Here is a 19,666-nt window from a genome sequence, read left to right as displayed (position 1 = left end):
CACCCGCATTGTCCCTTGCACCCCACCCCACCCGACTCCAAAACCCAAAACGCGCCCCATCCCACCCCCCACCACCACCAGGCCGGCTTCCACCACACCCTGCGCAGTGGGGTGCGTGTTCTCAACCTCTTTGAGGCCGCGGCCAACGTGGACCCGCTGCAGTTCAGGATGAGCAGGCCGCTGGGGCGCGAGGTGGTGGCGCGCGCGCAGGAGCTCACGGAGCAGTGGGCTGTTGAGCTCTGCGCGTCGCCGCGTCTCGCGGCGCAAGGCGGCGACAACAGCCCTGCAGCGTCGCGCGCGACCTCGCCGGCGGCGGGGCAAGCAAAGCGGGAGGCAGGCGGCGTCGAGGGTGCGCGGGCGGGCCGTGCCTACGAGGAGCGGCCCTCGACGCCCGGCCGCACGGCGCTGCATTCGTCGATGGGCGGCGGTGGGGTTGGGGCCGGTGCTTGGGATGCGGCGGGCCATGAGCTGGCGTACGGCTGCGACTGCCGACCATGGTGGCTGGCAAGCGTGGACGAGGCGGCGGCGCACGGCGACTTTGGGCGTGGGATGTAGGGAGCCGCGTGGGGGGCTGTGTGTCGAGCAATTTATTGATCCGGGCGGCGCCATACGCGCTTGCCACAGAAGTAGCAGTGCATCGCGGGGCGTCCGAGGGCGCAACACATGGTCTAGGACGAGCGAGAGAGCGCCGCGTGGTGCAGCATGCTTGGTGCAGACGTTGATCACCGCTCATGCCTGGGCGTCTTTTTGCTGATCATGCTGGTGCGAGTTCATGTGGCAGCAGGCACGTCGAAAAGAGTGCACCTGCTCCCGGGCACACCCTGCGATGCGCGGCCCCAGTGGTGCTGGCACTGGAGCCCTTTGCTGCGGTGCCCCGCGCCCCCTCGCAGCAGTTTCCAAGTTCAGTCGTGGCCTATGTACCTAGCTGTTCAAGGCGTTTGATTACGTCGTTCCCTGCAAAGTTGATGGCTTTGGCGTCGGCACTCGCGCAACGCGCTGGCATAGGCAGTGCCCTTCGAGCACACGCTGTACCTGCCCACCATCAACACAGGCGGCGCCCTCACTGCGCCGCGCTGCGTGTGTATTATACTTGACCTACCCTAAACGCTGGCATGCGCACCCTGACACTCACACCAGGCACCCACGGAGCAGTCGAGACAGTCGATTACTCATGAACCGTTTCACAGCGCACTTCCAGTTCGCGCCACTACTCTGCCCAAGCCTTGCACTTGGGTTGCTTGCTGTGATTAAGGCCTTAAGCACAGCGTTTTTCTATCCTGGGGCTAGGCTAAAATGCAGGAGGGGTAGGGGCGACCGGCTGTAAATGTGTGGATGAGCGAGCTGAGTTTGCTTTTCAGCGGCATTCAGGGTTGCGTATGAGGGGACAAAGGCGCGGACGCGCCCCCAGCGCAGCGCGCAGGCTCCCGAGGAAGTGCAGATCGGGTTTGACCTGCCTCACGCCAGAACTGGCAGCGGAGGGCTGCTTTGGGCGGCGGCGGCGGCAGAGGTTGCCCGGGAGCGAGGCCCTGGCCACATCAGCCTGCGCCCCGGCGAGTCGCGTGCCGGCTCGACTGCCGGCCGCCGCCAAGGCACTTTTCCAGGTGCGGGGCGAAGCGCCCGGCCGCCACCTTGCGGCCGCACTTCATGCACGTGATCTGCTCCATGGCGGAGGGCGGGTGCGCCTGGCCAAACACGTCGGTGGGGCCCTTTGCGCCAGGTAGCGGGTCGAGCGGCCGCGGGGGCGCATGAGGCGGCGGCGGCGGATCGGGCGCAAGCCCCAGCTTGGCCTCTCGGTGCGCCTCGACTGCGACCTGCGACGGGCGGCAGGGCGATAAGAGGGGTGGGAGGGGCGCCAAGGTGTGGGAAGGGGGCGCTGGAGCTCCAGGGGACAAGCAGGCAACCGCTTTGCAGCAGCCATGCTGTGGACAAAGCACAGGCGCATGGCTTCGACGCATGCGGCTGCTGCTTCCCATGTGCCTATCTATGCATTCGAGTTTCCGCAAGCACCCACGTCTAGCAGTGCCTCGTCTAGCAGCTCCGCGTAGGCGGCCGCCGTTTGCGACGCCACTGACGCTGGGTCTTCAAAGAGCCTCGACAGCCACCGCGCCTTGCTGGCGCGCTGCTCTGCGGCCTCGGCCTCGGAAGTGACTCTCAGCTGCGCGCCCTTGTTGGACTTGCTCATGAGAGGGGAGCGGGCCTCTGCGCGAGCGGGTGATGGACGAGGGAGGCGCCACAGTTGCCGGCGCCTGTGCTGACCCTGCCGCCAAATTGTGCGCTCTCGCCGCTTATGCTGCTTGTCACGCATGCGACGTGCGCATTCCGTGGAACAAACCACTGCCAAGCCTGCTGATCAAATGAGCTGGATTGCATACGTAGCAGCACGCTGGTCTAGCTGCAATCGTGCTGCCGAATAGTGGCGCACAGCGCGTCGCCATACCCGCGTGTATCGGCTTGCTGTCTAATGCCCAATAATAACCACACCTGATGGCACCTCATGGAGGCCGCGTCTGCACCAAGTGATCTACGAGGGCACCCGCTCTGTGTACAGACGCCTGCGCATGGCAAGCATGGGCTCAACCATGAAACGGACAGGTCAACAATGTGGCGGGCATGCGTTCGCTTACGGTACACTCATGCGGCACATTCCTTTGCCGCTGCAACACTTGCAAACAGCTGCCGCGATGCAAACAGCTGCCGTGCTGCAAAAAGCTCCCGTCACTGGTCCTGTGTGTTGCAACTGAAAGCTCTGACAACTCATCTTTGCTAGTGCATGCCTGAGCCCCGCGACATAACTGAACTGGTGGCAAGAGTCTCTGCCGAGAATGTCAACACATCAGTCACCCCCTGAAGTGCCTGCCTCCTGGAGGGGCATGAAATGACCGCTGAGGCTTGATCTTTGTCAGCCGCTACAATCTTCACTCACTCGCCTGTGCTGATCAATTGTTTCCAGAAGAAAATTAATTTGTGAGCGTTACATACAGCAACGATGTGACTGCTCGATCCAGCATCCTCACATTTGAATCTTGGCATTGGAAAAGTCCATCTCGGGGTGAGCCGCCTGCCATGTAGGGGTCGTGTGGCGTGAGTTAGCAGGCTGGGGACAGCGGATGCGTGCCGTGGGTGTGGGGGCCCATACAGGCTCGGGCCTCTTGCTATGGATGCGAGGTCAGCATGACGACCATTCCAAGCCGGTTCAAGGGAAGCAGTTGCAGCATTGCCAAACGCACGGGTATGTTATGTGTCCGGGCTCTCACAACTGAGCATGTTGATTCGATGCCAGGACACCTTCGAAGCAAAACCTCAGGTCGGCTAAGATCCCCCTTAGACATAAGCATGACCCTGCGCACCATGAAGCGCTTGAGCATGTCCTCCTTCTGCATCTCATCGCTGGTCGGCAGGCCCATGGCTTTCTGGCGCTGGTCAAACTGCGACGTCAGCGGCGGCGACGGGGCACATGCGGGCCAGGAAGGTGGGGGGCGCATGGGGGGAGAAAAAGGTGGGCTAGGGGGAAATGCGCAGCACGTGCTTGTTCGGTGTGCATATGGGGAAGCTCTCAACTGGGGAGCGCATGCATGTGTTGACCACTCACATGCATGTTGAGGCCACGGACAGGGTGTGTACACACGTGCCCGCGCATACACGCTGTAGGTTACAGATCCAAATTCCGTCCCCCCTGGCGGTGCGCCCACCATCATCTTTTCGACCGTCTTCCTGGTCTCAGGGTCGAGCTCCTCCAGCTTGCTGTTCTCCGGCTCCACCTGCTGTGTGTCAATCTGCGCGTCCCCCTCCAGCACGCTGCGCCACCAATGCATGCCCTCGGCCTTGGTCAGCGTCAGCTCCACGCAGTTGTCCACCAGGTTCCACAGGCAGTCGTCCGCCTTGACCGCCTCCGACAGCTTGCCCTGGGGGAGGGGGGGAGGTGGGAGCTGAGGAAAAGGCCGGCCGAAGCGCATGTGCGACGACAGCACCAGGCTGCTTGGCACGACATTGCTGTGAGAGTGCTTTCCGATGCGCACTAAACACATAAAAGTTAGCCAGTTCCGCTGCATGGGGGGCAAGGCTGCAGCCAAGGCAGCCCAGACAGCAGCTTGCGCTGTCTTGCGCTCACGTCGACGATGGCGGGCTGGCCTTTGACGCCAACGCGGAGGCGCTGCTTGGCAATGAGCACGTCCAGCGAGCGACCCTTGGTGCCGGGCGGCACAGGCACCACCACTGTGACTTCGCTGAGAGTCTGAGTCCAGCTGTAGCACTCCATGTCAGCGCCACGGCCTGCGTTGGGCTCTGCGGGAGCCGAGGCATGACGGGGTGGGGGCGTCGGAAAGTGCGGCGAATGCAACATGCGAGCAGCTGCACCAAGCGAAGGGCGTGCCAATAACAAAGACACCCGCAGCCTCATCAATGCCAGACGCAGCTTTGTGCATGCTGCACCACAGCTGTGCCAGCTAGAACTGAGCTGCAACATCGCAAGCACGCAAACCGCGCAACCCTCATCCACTGGGCAGCGCGCTGTCCATTCAGGCGCTTACTCAGGCCCTTGTTTTGGTCCGGCTTGCCCTCGCCCTCCTCGTCCTCATCTCCCACCACGTCGGGGGACGGCGCAGACGGCGCAGTGGTGGCCTCGGCGGGTGTGTCAGGGGCGGCTGCAGCAGCGGCCTGTTCAGCCGCTGGCCCCGCCTGCGGCTGCTGGTTGAGGTCGTGCTGCACCTCCAGCTCCGCCTGGTCCTGCTGCTGTTCCTGCTGCGTGGGAGAGGGGCCTGCGCCCGCGCCACTGCTGCTGCTGCCGGGCTGCTGCACAACCTGCCGTATTGAGGCATGCAGGGAGTGGCCACAGGGTCCTCGTCCGCATGCCAACCCCGTGCCTTGACGCGCCATGGCCCATGCTACATTGCAAACGAATTGCCAGTCCTGATGCATGTCCACGATGCATGTCCACAATTAAGCACCCCCCGCATGGCCACTGCAGTCAGGGGCACCTGCTCCGTGGTGACGCCAGCGGGCTTGGCAGCGGCGCCGCTTGTGCTGGCAAGGAAGCCGGCCTTAAGGCCGGCGGAGGGGTGCTCCACCTCGCCTGTCACGGTGCGGTAGGCGTCCAGCAGCCGCCTCTTGGCGTCTCCCTGATTAAAAAAGTTGCTCTTGCGCTTGAGGAAGTCTAGCACCGCCTCGAGGAGCTTCTGCGCGTCACCCTCATGCTCCCGGATCAACGCAAGACCGAGCTGCTTCTCGAAGACGTCGGCATCGAACGAGTTCTCATCCACTTCTTTTATCACGCAGGTCATGGCTGTGCAGCCGTGAACGTGAAAGCGCGCGCTCGATCGCACACCGATCTGACGCTTGGTGAGAGCGCGCGTGACCAAGGAAAAGGCTCGAAAACGTGTTGAATTGTCATCACGGAACGGTGATGTCGTGCTAACGAACGTTGTGGTTGGGTGTTCGAGCGAGTTACACCTCCTCGCTTGCGCCGCCGTTTGTATGCAACAATAGATAATGTGATACTTCTTGATTGATTCCGCTTACAAGGTCTTGCCCTCCCCGTAGACGCCGCGCTTCAAGTGCGATTGCTAGCTCTGTGCCAGGGCGCTGGCCCTCTCCTCCAAAATCAGCCTGCGACTTTCGCATTCAAAGCATTTTCCTCGCAACCCCTAGTTGTGGGATGCCCCGCCCTGCTAGCACTTGAGCCCTGCAGCGTGCAGCGGAGTCCACGCCGAGCTGCAGCCGCATTGTGCGGGCTCAGCGCGCCCCGCCCGCGCCGCGATGGCTGCAGCCCTGCGTGGAGGAGGGCACGCGGGCGTCTACTTGAACCGTCAGGCGGCCTGCAGGCCATGCCTCCGGCGTGCGCCTCCTGCCCTGCCAGAGCGCGGCCGGTGTCGCCCGGAATGGCGCCAGTGCCGCAGTAGCGCGGCGACGCCGAGCGGCGAGGGCGAGGAGGATTGCTGGCCGCAGCCGGTGCCAGCGAGCCCAGCAGTGGAAGGATGCGACTGTGCGGAAGGGCCCAGCAGCAGCGGGCAGGTGAGGGTGGCGCATGAAGGCATGGTGTACTGGTTTTTGGTGTCATGCAAGCGTGTGCAGAAACAAGGCAGGCTGCGGACGACACCAGCAGTCAACAGTCAGCGGGCGCAGCGGGCTTCTCACGCCGTCTTCGCCGGCGTCCAGGGTGCAACTGCTGTTAAGCTGACGCACGTGCCGCTCGTGCCTGCGTTGTGCCGCCCCCTCCATTTTGGCCGTCCTTCATGCGCCAGGTGCCTCTGAGCACTAGCAACAGCACCAGCATCAACAGTAGCGGCAGCATTAGCAATAGCAGCACCATCAAGGGCGTCACCTCACGTCCCAGTAGCAGCAGCAGAGAGGAAACCAGCATGGCCGCGAGCACTGCTGGTGACCGGGTAGATGTGAGCAGCTACAGCAACAGCAACAGCAGCAGCAGCAGCAGCAGCAGTGACGGCGACCGCGGCCATGCGGCAGCCAGGAGACAGCCTGGCAGTTCGCAAGCCAGCAGCAGTGGCGGCAGCGGCGACATGGGCGGCGCCGAGGTGCTTGTCAGCATGGACGGCAACATCAGCGGAGGGGCCCTTGTGCTCAGCGGCAGCGGCAGCGAAGGTAGCGGCGGCAGCAGCGCGACAGGGATCGTCCCCGCGGGCCCTGGCGAGGGCGGCGGCATTGCTGAGGTCCCCTGGGGCTGGGGCAAGATCTTCCAGGTGGGGCTTGCACGGCGCTGCGAGCTGCGGATTATGCAACGCCCCCCCCCCCCTCACTTGGGCTGCTTCTACCCATGAATGCGCTGGGGTGCCCCTTGCACCGGTCAGTGCATGCCCAAGCTACAGCTGCCAGCTCCCCTGGCGTCCTGATTCCTGCCCCTCCCTGCTGTTCGCGCCCGCCCCCTCACATCGCCCCCTCCCCTCTCCCTCTGCCCCCCCAGGTCATGGGCCTCTGGCTGCTGGCCTACGTGGGCCTGGGCCAGGTGGTGGTGCCCCTGGGCCTGGGCCTGGCCGGGCTGGAGTACGAGGAGCTGGGCTACAGGGCCACCGCGCTGCTGCACCTGGCGATGGACGCGGTGCAGCTGGCCGCCACGCTGGCCATCCTGGCCCGCTGCCTGCGCCGCTACCAGCCGCGAGCGCGCGGGCTGTTCCCGCTGCGCTGGGCGGGCGGGCGGTGGCTGGGCTGGGTGGCGGCGGGGGCGCTGACGTTCCCGCTGGTGGAGTGGCTGTCCGCGCAGAGCTGGGGCCTCTGGTGCGGCGCGGCGGGCGGGGCGGCAGAGGGGTACGGCGCGCACGTGTGGTGCGCGCAGCTGGAGGCCAGCCTGGGTGGCGGGGACTGGGTGACGGGCGCCGCGTACCTCGCCGTCGTCAGCGTGTGCGCGCCGCTGTGGGAAGAGGCGGTCTTCCGCGGCTTCCTGCTGGCCTCCCTTGCGCGCCAGATGGGCACCCGCTGGGCCGCGCTGGTGAGCTCGCTGCTGTTTGCGCTCTGCCATTTCCGCGCCGACACGTTTGCGCCGCTGCTGGTCCTGGGGCTCGTGTTTGGGGGCCTCTTTGTGCGCACCAACAACCTTGCGCCCAGTGTGCTGTGCCACTCCCTCTGGAATTGCTACGTGCTCCTCATGCTCACGGTGCGGCACTGATCCGAGGGAGGGCGCGCGCCCCCTGCCGATGCGGCGCCCGCAAGTGTGTTGCATACATGGATGCCTGCACGAACCAATCGTGTATACGGTACCTGTAAACATCAAGCATTGCGGCAACAGCAACAGCAGCAGCAGCAGCAGCAGCAGCAGCAGCAGCAGATTAGGGAAGTAATCGCACTTGGGAGTCGGCAAGATGTGCCCAACACGTCCCTCACCAGTTGGGCCCCTTCTGTGGTGGGGGCAGGGCCTGGCTGGCATTAAGGGTCTGAGCAAGGCCAACGTGTGAGTGAGCCGACGAAAAGCGAGGCGGCAAGTCGCAATTGTCGGTCAGGCTGAGCAGACCAAACGGTTACTTGGGGCGGGCACCCGGGTGAACGACAGCCCCTGACAAGGGGCACTGTGTGAGTGCGCGCCCACGCGCGTGTGTGCGTGCGTGCGTGCGTGCATGTGCGTGCATGTGCGTGCATGTGCGTGCATGTGCGTGCACGTGCGTGCATGTGCGTGCATGTGCGTGCATGTGCGCGCACGCGCACGGGCGACATGCACGCGCACAGGCAACATGCTTGCTGACATATCATGTGTGGCTTGCAACTGTGCTGCTGGGAATTCTACTGTCGAACGGCCTGCGGATGTTCATTTGGGCACCTTGTGCAGCGTATTGCAAGATGCTGGTCTGTCCCGAATGCCGCACGCTGCGCGCGCCTCGACAGCTTGATGGATTACTGCTGGGTTTTGAAGGATGACGACTGTCGTTCCATCTCGGCTGTGCTTCAATGATGGGTACATGGCTACTTACTGGCACTCATTGAATGCCTTCTGCGATAGCAGGTGCTTGTGGTTGTCCCCAGGTCCTTTTGCGCGAGATCACGATTCGCAGACTGTCGTGGTCGTAGTAGCGTGCGCACTGCATCTTGTTGCGTTGGGTGTCACACAAACATCAGGTGAGAGGATCGCAATAGTCCTAGTACGGCCACCCAGCCACAGTCCCGATGGCGGGAGGCCAGTCCTGCAGCACATGGGGGCGCTTGTGCCGCTCCCAACGCTTCGAAAGATAACAAAGCACCACCGCAGGTCTTGGATGAAAAGTCAGATTCTTGCAACCTCCCCTCTCCCAACCTCAAGCATGTCTGCATTGGCACTGTTTGAGCCCCTGCGTGTGGGCCGTGTGGAGCTGCAGCACCGGGTTGCTCTGTCGGCCATGACCCGGCTCCGCTGTGACCCTACGACATGGGCGCCGCGCGAGCTTAACGCAACGTACTACGCGCAGCGCGCCAGCCCTGGGGGGCTGGTTGTTTCAGAAGGTTTGTTGTTGAGCGTTGCGCGACCCAGCGTGACTGGCAAACTAGGCCGCCACGCCCGGCTGCACTACGCCTGTCGCGCCAGCTGACCGGCGCGCTTGAGTGCCTGTTCGCACAGCCGCACAGCACTGAGGTCACACCCCCACAAAACTTCTTTGCGCCACAGCCACTGCAGTGTCACCCACTGGCCGTGGTTACATGCGGTGGGCTTCAGGCGGCAGCGCCTGGAACGCACGACATCACGCCTGGATGTTTGTAATGTTGTGGAGCTTCGGTGTCTGTGAGGGCTTGCCTGCTGCACCCACATGTGCACGCCGCCCACCTTGACCAGAGAATGTGGCATGGTCGGCACGAGTGTTTGTATCCAGGCACACTCATGTGCACTCACACGCACTTCTGTCAGCCTGCACTTGAGTAGGCCTGCAAGCATTCTCCAACAGCTCGTGTTGCCACGCCCTCGCCCTTGGACCCCCATGTTGCGCCCCCTGCCTGCAGCGCCCCGAACATGTACGAGCCCTCCCACCTGGCGGGCTGGAAGCTGGTGACATCAGCGGTGCACTCGAAGGGGGGCGCAATCTTCAGCCAGCTCTTCCACGCGGGCCGCGTGACCCACTCGTCCATCACTGGCCCCGGGGGCCCTGTCAGTGCGTCCCCCACCGGGATTTCGGGGCTCATCAGGACGCCATCTGGCAAGGTGCGAGCAGCAGTGCGGTGGCATGGCCATATTTTTTGCGGAGGCTGGGACGGGGTGGGGTTGCAACCCGTTTCGGGTGGGTCAATCCGTCGACCACCACCTGTTCGAGGCCCGCATCTGATCCCTGTTGACCCCTGCCTGTTGCAGCAGAACACTCGCTCACCGTGCCTTGCCTCGCTTGCCAAAAATTGCAGCAACCTTACGAGGTGCCCGCTGAGTTGACGCTAGGCCAGATCAAGGGAGTCGTGGCAGACTTCAGGGCAGCGGCTGAGAGGGCAGTGGAGGCCGGATTCGACGGGATCGAGCTGCACGCGGGTGGGTGCGGCGCCCTGGAGGTTAACTGCATCAGGCCCGGTGCAGCACCGCTGCAAGTGAAAACTTCTGCGTGTGGTGTCGCATGCCACCTTCTCTCAAGACTGTCTCGTCCCACATGCAACACGGCACACGAGGCTTCCCAGCTTGTCATTGGACCCCCCCCCCCCGGGCTCCCCAAAACCCGCTGCCCACCCCGGCAACAGGCAATGGCTACCTGCTGCAGTCGTTCCTGGCGCAGAAGACCAACACGCGGGACGACGACTACGGTGGGGCCTCTGTGGAGAACCGCGCCAGGCTGGTGCTGGAGATTGTGGACGCGTGCGTCGACGCGATCGGGGCGGACCGCGTGGGGATCAAGCTGCAGCAGGCAAGCAGGGGTGAACGGGGCGAAGGGCGCATGCGAGGCGTGGGTAACACGGGCAAGGTATTGGGGCGTTTGTCGGGCGGCCTGAACCACGGGAGGATTGGGCACGGTTTTTTGAGGCCTCTCATTCGAGCTACAGCAATCCTCGCTGATCCGACCGCCCCCTACTCGAGCCCCCCAGGCCCCATCCCCAGCCTTCGACCATGCGCACCTGCCCATGCCACAACCAGCAATGCACCCGCTCCCCTCTGGCCGCATCGCCCCCCCCCCCCCCCCCGCCCTCCCAGGGCGTGACGTTCAGCGACCTGGTAGAGCCGGAGGACGACGCACTGGCCCAGCTGGACTACCTGGGCCCGCAGCTGGCGCAGAGGCAGCTGGCATACGTCTGCCTGTCGTCACTCAACGGGGACCCGTACTACAAGTGAGGGGAAAAGACATGCGTGCTCGGGGTTTGGGGTTTGGGCATACCCGTAATTGACACGGGATGGCCTGTCGCTGCTTCCTACCACTAAATAGTGTGGCAGCAGAGAGGGATGGCAAAGGACGTTGGATGTGGGCAGGGCCGCAAGCAGCAAAGGGTGCGTGGGCGTCCAATGAGGGGTAGACAGGAGACGGGGCAATTGGTTGTGGGTGCAGCCGGGTCTGGGGATGATCCAGGTTGACGGGACAGATTCGAGGCTCCTTGAAGAGTGATGGAGCTCTCCAAGACGCCTTGACGCGTCGCAGCGCCTGAGCCTTGCTCGCCGTCACCCCGACTCTTTGGCTTGGTCCCCAGGTTTGCCGGCCTGCCTGAGCCCAACTTCAAGGTGGACCCCTTCAAGTACTTCAGGGAGCGCTACAGCGGGGTGCTGGCCGTCAACGGCGGCCTGCAGCCCCAGCAGGTAGGAGAGCGGGCTACTGGGCCACACGGGGGGTGCATGCGCAGCCAGTGCGCTGCGGCCGTGCTTGCGGAGGAGGGGGTCTGCCACGGCGCACGCATGACCTTGGGGCAAAGTTTGGGCGGACTGGACCATCAAAACAGTTATTACCTGCGCTGCAGGCACCGTGAGTGGCGATAGGACAGCGCGTCAGCTGACATGTCGTGTGTGCTGCATCCACTGCAACGCTGTGATCCACCTGCTGCAGACCGCCGCCTACGTTGCTGATGGCACTGCAAATTTTGCCTTTTTTGGGTAAGTCTTTCCTGTGTACAGCTCTGTTGAGCTAGACTCAAAGGTGCCAAATTTTGTCTTGGATCTGCTGTGTTGTACCTGCATAACCTTTTTTTTAAGTCTCAGGACTGCACGCACTCGCATGCGTTATGTGTGCGCACACTTAAGTGTGCGCACACACCTAAGTGTGCGCACACATAACGCATGCAAGTGCATGCACACTTAGGTGTGCGCACACATAAGCTTGCGTATGCACACGTGCGCGCTTGTGCGCACACACACACACACAGACACACACACGTATACATACGTATGTGCGCCCACACACGCATGCACGCACCCACACGCACCACTCCTCCCTGCAGCGTGCTGTATGTGGCCAACGCCAACTTGCCGGAGCTCATCAAGGCCTCCGCCCCCCTCAACTATGGCGGGGCAGACGCCTCCACCTGGTACGGCGGCAGCCCCGACGACGACGCCAAGAACTTCACGGACTGGCCCCTGACCGCACCTTGAGGAAGGGCCTGCAAATTGTGGACTGCGGCTCACCCTGGGCCAGTAGCCCTGGCTGACCTGCTGCAAGGGGACTGGCAGCTGACATAAGATCATGTAGGCAAGCCACCTGCTTACGATCTGATGTCTTGGCGAGGCTGTGTGTGTAGCCTTTGACTATCACCAAGCTCCAAGTACGCCTCGTAAAGCAAGTGAACCGTTCCTTGCCAACAACGCCTTGCCAAAACCTGCAGAAGCGTCGAGCTCCCGACGTTTCATCTGTCGTGGTCGACTCACGTTACACGCACCTTGTGCGCTGCCCCAGCTGCACGCCTTGACACGTGTCTAGCAACACGACGCTGTTCCACAGTCTGCCGCCCCTCACGTGTTTGCTGCACCGCTGAATTTCGTAAGATGTCACTGGCCCTGACCCCGTTTGCTGGCTCTGGTGCAAGTGTACTGGGTCTGGATGGTCACTGTCACATGTGCATCGCTCACGACAAAAACAAAAACAAGCAGAATAGCTCGCCCATTCGAGTAGGCCCCTTAAACACTGTAAATCGACAGAAGCTGGACGCCACATTGCTGCCGGCGCTGCAAGCGCCCGCCTCGCGCAGGGTGAGAACGGGCATCGCCATACATGAGTGCCATCTGGCCACACCCAACGTCAGCCAAGTACAGTGGCCACCGCACTAGTCCTGTGCACTAGTCATGTGGTTATGACAGAAACAGGTGTTTGAGTTCCTAATGTGCGCGTCTGTGTTCGCTTGTGTGAGGGGCATGGTGCGTATCACATGCACATCCAGCATGGTGCATGCCGACGGCACGACCTGAGCGGCGCCCTGCGCTCATCCAGCTCGTTACCGCGAGCACAGTCACTGCTCCTGTATCATGTCGTGCAGTCGCGCGAGGCGGCAGGGTGGGGCAGCAGGGCCCCGGACGTGCATCTTGTTTGCCAGCCAGTCCAGCATTGCCTCAGTAGTACATCAAGGGGGCTTTCAGCCCAAGACCTCACAGGTCCAGGGGTCGGCCCCACCAAACCCCTCAGCAGCTGGTGCGAGTCAGAGGGGGGTCCTCTGTGCAATCGGTTGCAACTGCGATGCTATGGCATAAGAGTAATGATGATGATCATGATCCAACTGATTACATCACCCTGTAACTCCCCATGAAACATCCAAAGACTCCTTGTCCCCGGCACCGTCCGATCCATGCAAGGAAAGGACAAGGGCACCCAGTCAACCTTTACCCCTTTGCGTTTTGTGCACTCTTCCCCAAGGACCGGTTTCCTTTGGCTTGGCATTCTGCTTGAGCCTGGCTGCCCCTTGCGCATGCGTGGTTAGGTTCATGCGTGCCCTCAGCGTTCATCATTTTCCCTGGCCGTTGCGCAATGTGTTTATTTTCGTGATTCTGTCTTCCGGCTGTCATCACTCCCATGCTACGGCCCTCTGATGTGCACCAGCCGCAAGCCAAGGGTGAACCGACATCACACACATGGTGCCATTGAAACGAAGAACTAGGCCTTACAGAGACACACGTAGAGCACAGGCGGTCCTGCTGCACATCCTCCTGCGGATGGCGCACTCCACCCTCAGCTGGGGCACCCTGCTGTTGCCTGGGCTCAGAGCCCTGCCGCTCGTCACCATGATCCGGTAGCCGTGCTCCTCACACCTGCTCTGCAGCAACTTGAGCTGCACAGGGTCGCTGATGACGGTCCTCCCAGCCAGGAACCCGCGCAGCTCTTTGCCCTTGAGCTGTGCAGCGCCACCAGTCAGCTCCTTTTCCCTGCGGTGCACACAGGCGGTCGCAACAGGGTAACAAGAGGTGCTTGACGCATGATTGAAAGCAATGTGGGATGGTCAGAGCAAGCATGAAGGAGTGTTCTCAATTACATGCCCCAACAGCTTCTGCAACAAAGCAACAAGGCGCTGCCAACATGCAGTGTTTGCACAGTTGAAAACCCAGATGCCCCGGCCAGTAACCCGATCTGCAAAGCGTCCCAACAAAAAGGTGTCCCGCCTCCTGATGGGGCAAAGAGCATCAGAGCGCGCATGGCTTACCTCATGAAGTCCAGGCATGAAGTAAGCTGGGACACAGCCTTGGCATCCACCACCTGCTCAGCTTCCACGATGGCAGCGCAGCCGCCAGCTACCACCACACCGTCCACCTCCCGCATCTGGCCATCGGCGCTCGTGATCTCCCTGATGGGCAGCACCTGCGCGTCCCCGTGCTGCTCCTTCAGGAGTGTGCAAACCGCCTCGGTTGCATTTGCCTCAAACGCATTCACGGACGACTCGACAAACCCCTCCAACAATGAGACCTGCGTGGTGCAATGTATTGTGTGTGAGCCAGCCATCATGGCGTAGCACTGCAACAATGCCATCTGCCGTGGATGCCCAACTGACCACCAGCTGGCTACCAACAGCGTCGCCATAGAAATCAGGCAAAGCACAGGCTGACATTTGTAGGTGATGTGCTTCTGAGCTGGCTGCTGCAAACTAACAGGCTGCAAAATAGCAGGAAATGGTGTTAACCAGACTGGAAAGTCCTCAGTGCTGGTCTGCTGGAGGTGCGCAACCTTTCACACCGGCAAAGGACTCACCCGTCGGTCCAAGGGGATGAACTCTCGCAGAGCCTTGAGCAGGATGTTGTCTTGCAGCTTGATGCAATCAAACCCCACCCAATCCTTGCTGGTTGGGTCCTGCACCAGCTCGCAGCCCCGCCTGTCCAACACCCTCTCAAGTGTGGCAGCGCTCACTCGGTCAAATTTTATGACCTCCTCCTCTTCATCGCCGTCGCCGCCAAAAATGTCCAGTATGACGTCGTCGTAGAACACGCGCCCGCCTGTTGTGCACATGGGAGGGATACGTTTCAGGGGTGCTGGGGTGAAGGACCGACACAGTTGAAAAACCAAAGCCAGCAGGTGACAGAGCACAGTGTGTGGGAAGGTGGAGGGGGGAGAGGGAGTGCGAGGGGGGAGGGTTGCAGCCGCGTGCGAGCAGCGTCAGCGCAGGCTTACAGGTGGCGAGCTCGGGGAACAACCCGCCGAGTATGGTGCAGTGCCTCCACGGAGACGCTTTCACGGCTGCTCGACAAGGCGCGGCTGGGGGTGCAGGGTCAGCAGGCTTGCCACAAGCACCATCGTAAACCCTGCGGCATCTCACCTGCTGCGGTGGGTCATTTGCAGAGCCCCAGGCGAAAGCCACGATGGCAAATGCAATGAAAAGGAAGGGTGTGAGGAAAGGAACATGTGATGGAGCACAGCATGTGGGAAGGACGAGGTGGGACGAGGAGGGATGCAGGGCAGCGGGTATGCGGGCGGCGTCGGCAGGGACAATCAGTGATGTGGATGCGGAAAAGTAGGCACAGATAAGCGTGCTTGCTGCAAAATGCGCCCACAATGCAGCAGGGCGCACGGCATTGCCTGTGCTTGCAAGGTGCAAGTGGGTCTTAGGCAAGTTGGCACTGATCGTCGTCCCCATCCACCCCAACCAGCAACGTCTGTTGTGGCCAACCCCGTGAAGTCCAAGCCCCATCCAGGTAGTGATATGGATTGTGAAATGCGGATTGTACAATGCACATGATGCTCACCTAATCCCGTGCCGGGATAACAGCGAAGGGTGGAGTGGTGACAATGCGAAGTGGCCAGCGGCAGCGCAGGCGCACAAGGATTGGAAGTCGGTGGGTGACAGAACACAGCACGTGGCGTGAACGAGGGGAAGGGGGAGAGTGGAAGAGCAGCCGCAGCAGCATACGAGCGAGCAGCGCCAGCGCACGCAGTCTGGTGATGAGGCGAACTGGGCACGGCTGGCAAGGTAGCATGCCTGGTCCTGGCCTTACCTAATCTCTCCAATATAGTAGCCCGCAGTTCATTATCATCCCAGTCTAGAAACACAGCTGCAATATCTTCTTCAAGGTTCAACACCAGGTTTGTCGCCTGAGCGCGTCTGCCAGTGTCATCTGGAAACAGGCGCGGCACCTTCCGCAGTAGGCCGGCCCTAGAAGACATATCTTGATGTGGGCACTTGTGATTGTGCTGGCCTGCAGTAAATACAACCAGTTGCACGCTCTCAAATTGTGCACGCCTGGGACGAGAGCTCCCTGCATGGACACCCTGCATGGACACCCGGAAGAGCACACCCGGACCGCACCACAGTGCTGTCATGCAGGACCCAGTCTGTGACCTCACCTGGCAACAAGGAAGCAATATTTAGCGCTCAGCCTCCTGCAGCCTTTAGGGAAAGGATGCAGCGCAACAAACGGGCAGGGTTGGTCGAGAAGGCCTGGATGAGCTGCTCGAAGCGTCGAGGGGCCCAGCGCTATGCGTGTGCGCGTCGTCTGCTTGAGGCAGTATGTACCAATATTCATCACCGTAAGGGCCTGAGCAGTGCACAGCCCAGCGAGAGCCGGAGGTGCAAATGCCTGTGCCTCGCCCAAACTTGCCACTGGGGGCGAACCCAGCACGTTTACATTACCTGATCTTGATAGCACCTACAGCTCCAAGCGCAGAGGAAGTGGCTAAGCTCAGCGAAGGCGCTACTAAAGTGCAGTCGAAGTGACATGACACACACAGTCAGCTGGCATGCGGTTCTCACGGAACTCAGCGGCGCGCAAGGGGTGTGGTACTGTGTTCATTGCAGGCGCTGCAATGTGCAATGGGCGGGGCGTGCCTGTCAGGCACAGCACGCACTTGATTGCACGCGCGGGCGTCAGCGGCGCCTGCTGCGGGGCGTGGGGTGCTTGCGGTGCTGCGGCGATCAGTTACAGGGTGGTGCAATCGGCTGTGCATGGGCTGCAATCAGTTTCAGGGTGATGTCATCAGTTGCAACCGGTTGCACAGGGGACTCCCCTGTGAACCCCACCAGCTGCTAAGGGGTTTGGTGGGGGCTGCCCCTGGACCTGAGGTCTTGGGCTGAAAGGCCCCTTGATTCACTACCACTTGCCTCAGCCGTTGGCCCGGAACTTGTGAGCTTGGCACGCTGGGCCGCATAGTGCCCACAGTACCTCGATGGTGGAAGCCAAGCCAGTTCACAACCAATCCTCCACAAACTCTGACGTGGGGCCCCGTCCGTGGGTGCCCTCGGGTCCCACGCCCTGCAACTTGAGCGCAAATGGTGCCCGTGTGCATAAAATAATAATAAGCAGCACCACGGGACAACCGAGCACGCCGATGACGCTCCTCGCGACACGACGTCCTGCTGCTTCCTGCCGTCATTGCCAAGAAGCTGCTGCAGACCCAGGGTGAGTCGTGTCAGCATCGAGCAGGCGGCGAAGGGCGGGAAAAGACGCGCAACACTGGGCAGGCTGTACAAGCGGCGAGTGGCATTTTCATTCAGCATAGCAAACCGATTTCCCCGCTTTTGCCACACCGCCTGCCATATTGCGAAGCGCAGGGCGAGCAAATTGATTGTCATCACTAGCAATTGGCACATCAGCCTCCAGCAGCATCGCTATCGAGGATTATACATAGACTTCAACGCTTTTGCTGGCTTGTTCAGGTAGGCGAGGCCCGCGGGGGCGGACTGCTTCATCATCGGCCACACAGCACCCAGGGTCAGCCTACGATGCACAAGTCTCGTCACAAGATGTCGTGATTGTAATTAGACTATGCCGAACCATGCTGCGTGTCGCAGGAAGCACAGGCGCCACGTTGCGCCGCCTCAGCACGCAGCACATTCCGAGTGTGGGCCCGCCTGCGTCAGGCAGGCGTCAACCCAGTAGCAGGCGGTTTGATTGCGGCAACCGTCTTGAGCGCCAGCCCATCCTACAGCGTGCACACCCTTGACTCACACAACGCGAGGCGACGACAGAGGCGCCCGCACGGCCCCGGGGGCGTTGACGCCGAACACATCAACGGCCACAGGAGCCGCCCCGTCCGCAATGTCGGACCCACGCGCCCGGCAGCGGCCCAGCGTAGAGGCGTCCGCCGCCGAGCGCCACGCACGCGGCTCTGCTGAATTCGTCGTCAACCTCGGGCCGCCCGAGCCCCTCGTCTCCTACGCCTCCTCGGAGCTCCCCCTCCCGCCGCCCCAGAGCCTCGCCGGCCCGGCCGGGGCTCCGGCCGCCGCCACCGCATCCGACGGCGGCGCGGGCGCGAGCCCCAAGGCGCGGCCCGACCTGATGGCGTCCATCGACGACGACCAGCAGCTGACACTGCGGTACAGCCGCATCTCAGCCTACGTGTCGACGAACCTGCAGCCGCCAGGCGTGCTCGACAGGATCAGGACGGCAGCCAAGGGCGGGGAGAAGGGGCCCGAGGAGCGACAGGTGGGGCCCAGGGCCGCGAGGGGAAAGGGGTCAGGGTTGAGGCATCCAGGGTGTGGGTGTCGTCGTCCTCTGCAACAGCATGCAGGTGTAAGGGATGGGTAGGGTGTTGATGGGAAAAGGTATTCCAGGGAGGCCGGCTTTCCTGGGCAGCTGGGCCTCGTGGTGTTGGCTGCTGTATGTGAGCTGTGACCAAGGCTTGGAGGCTTGCCAGTGGCCCTTGCTCTGGGTCACTGGGGGCGGCAGGCGCCTCGGTGCGTGTCAAAGCAGGGGTGCGCCTATGACTGAGGGTGGGGCAAAACTGTTGCTGGACAGCAGCCTGGGTCGTCCCCGGCGGCACTCTTGACCGCTGCACCCCCCCCCCCTGTATTGACATCATGCATTGCACGGGCTTGCCTGGGCCCCCGCCGCCTCCCCCTCTTCCAGATCCTGTTCAGCGTAACGGGGGAGATCCTGCCTGGAGAGGTCCTCGCCCTCATGTGAGCGGGGGGAGCTGCCGCTCATGAGGGGGCGATGAAGGGCCGATGAGGGGCCGATGAGGAGCTGAGAGTGTGCTCGCCATCTGCAGCACTGCTCACAGCAGCACCTTGACAGGCTGGAGTTTGTGGGGATGTGGCTGACAACTGCGCGATTTGGGGTGCTGTATGTACTTGGCAGGCACAGCGCGGGGGCTTGCGTGCTGCAGGGATACACCGGCCCTCTGTGAAGACGTGCAGGGGTTGCTGCGGCTGTGTACATGCCTTGTGCCTCATCGCTCCCCTCGCGTTCCTGTTCCCCCCATCCTCTTTCCCTCCTGCCTCTTTCGTCCCCAGGGGCCCCAGCGGCAGCGGCAAGACCTCCCTGCTGTCGGTCATCAGCGGCCGTGCCCCCAGGTGCGCAGCCTCTCAAGCGGGTCCAGGGGACAGGCGTGAGCGCGACGCCCACACTTGGGCTGCCTGTCGTGCCGCCATGGGTCGCTGGATTTATGTTCGCCCAGCCAGCAATTTATCACCCGTCCACAACAGGTCGTGGCCTGCCTGAACGAACGCGAACCCCAGTTTGGCTCCTCCACCCGGCCAACCCCCTGCTTTGTGCCGTCTCAACGCCCTCCCCTCCTCTGCCGCGCTCTCCCCCTCCCCCAGGGCCGTCCGCACCTCTGGGCGCGTGACTGTCAACGGCGCCAAGTTCTCGAAGCAGGCCAAGCGCCGCGTCGGCTTCGTGCTGCAGGTGGGCCCGCGCGGAGCGACAGGGCCGCAGCGCGGTGTGGCAGGGCTGCCGCAGTTCCCACACCCTGATCCCTGTACAGCCCCGCCCAATGCCTGAGCTAGACATCAAGATATGGGTATCCATGCGCAGTGCACCCCTCGCTGCCCCGGCACAGCGGCCCTCGGGCGTCGCGCGGCACACCCGCCCTCCTCTTGTGAGGACGGCCCCCACCTACCACATGCATAACCCGGCGTCCTCAACTTGCACCCCCACCCCCAACCCCACCCCTAAACC

General features: G+C 62.3%; 7 protein-coding genes across 7 annotated transcripts; 4 read left to right on the top strand and 3 right to left on the bottom strand.

Moving 5' to 3' along the window:
* Positions 1-81: 81 nt before the first annotated feature.
* On the top strand, positions 82-555 carry MNEG_5587 (hypothetical protein; the record flags this gene model as incomplete). The annotated part of the gene is made up of 1 exon (XM_014045943.1): positions 82-555. A coding segment is annotated over one exon (474 nt), but the record flags the coding sequence as incomplete, so codon positions are not given.
* A 980-nt stretch (positions 556-1,535) lies between these two features.
* MNEG_5586 (hypothetical protein) lies at positions 1,536-2,182 on the bottom strand (the record flags this gene model as incomplete). Its single annotated transcript, XM_014045942.1, has 2 exons — positions 1,536-1,811; positions 2,012-2,182. 2 exons carry the CDS (start codon positions 2,180-2,182, stop codon positions 1,536-1,538), a joined length of 447 nt encoding a protein of 148 aa, XP_013901396.1.
* An 828-nt stretch (positions 2,183-3,010) lies between these two features.
* On the bottom strand, positions 3,011-5,276 carry MNEG_5585 (putative Nuclear migration protein nudC; the record flags this gene model as incomplete). Its single annotated transcript, XM_014045941.1, has 6 exons — positions 3,011-3,058; positions 3,348-3,425; positions 3,690-3,902; positions 4,109-4,281; positions 4,527-4,797; positions 4,974-5,276. 6 exons carry the CDS (start codon positions 5,274-5,276, stop codon positions 3,011-3,013), a joined length of 1,086 nt encoding a protein of 361 aa, XP_013901395.1.
* Positions 5,277-6,353: 1,077 nt separating this feature from the next.
* On the top strand, positions 6,354-7,612 carry MNEG_5584 (hypothetical protein; the record flags this gene model as incomplete). The annotated part of the gene is made up of 2 exons (XM_014045940.1): positions 6,354-6,692; positions 6,914-7,612. 2 exons carry the CDS (start codon positions 6,354-6,356, stop codon positions 7,610-7,612), a joined length of 1,038 nt encoding a protein of 345 aa, XP_013901394.1.
* A 1,803-nt stretch (positions 7,613-9,415) lies between these two features.
* On the top strand, positions 9,416-11,950 carry MNEG_5583 (N-ethylmaleimide reductase; the record flags this gene model as incomplete). Its single annotated transcript, XM_014045939.1, has 7 exons — positions 9,416-9,604; positions 9,799-9,919; positions 10,123-10,265; positions 10,571-10,704; positions 11,059-11,164; positions 11,409-11,455; positions 11,800-11,950. The coding sequence occupies 7 exons, from the start codon at positions 9,416-9,418 to the stop codon at positions 11,948-11,950; spliced, it is 891 nt and encodes a 296-aa protein (XP_013901393.1).
* A 1,330-nt stretch (positions 11,951-13,280) lies between these two features.
* Positions 13,281-14,780, bottom strand: MNEG_5582 (hypothetical protein; the record flags this gene model as incomplete). The annotated part of the gene is made up of 4 exons (XM_014045938.1): positions 13,281-13,299; positions 13,595-13,708; positions 13,984-14,243; positions 14,682-14,780. 4 exons carry the CDS (start codon positions 14,778-14,780, stop codon positions 13,281-13,283), a joined length of 492 nt encoding a protein of 163 aa, XP_013901392.1.
* Positions 14,781-17,803: 3,023 nt separating this feature from the next.
* MNEG_5581 (hypothetical protein) lies at positions 17,804-19,393 on the top strand (the record flags this gene model as incomplete). The annotated part of the gene is made up of 4 exons (XM_014045937.1): positions 17,804-18,190; positions 18,614-18,666; positions 19,000-19,059; positions 19,309-19,393. Coding segments are annotated over 4 exons (585 nt in total), but the record flags the coding sequence as incomplete, so codon positions are not given.
* Between the last annotated feature and the right edge of the window lie 273 nt (positions 19,394-19,666).

Source organism: Monoraphidium neglectum, assembly GCF_000611645.1.
Source record: "Monoraphidium neglectum strain SAG 48.87 unplaced genomic scaffold scaffold00844, whole genome shotgun sequence".
Taxonomy (NCBI): Eukaryota; Viridiplantae; Chlorophyta; class Chlorophyceae; order Sphaeropleales; family Selenastraceae; genus Monoraphidium; species Monoraphidium neglectum.
The sequence above is the reverse complement of the archived record's forward strand: the minus strand, read 5'-3'. Positions and strand labels throughout refer to the sequence as shown.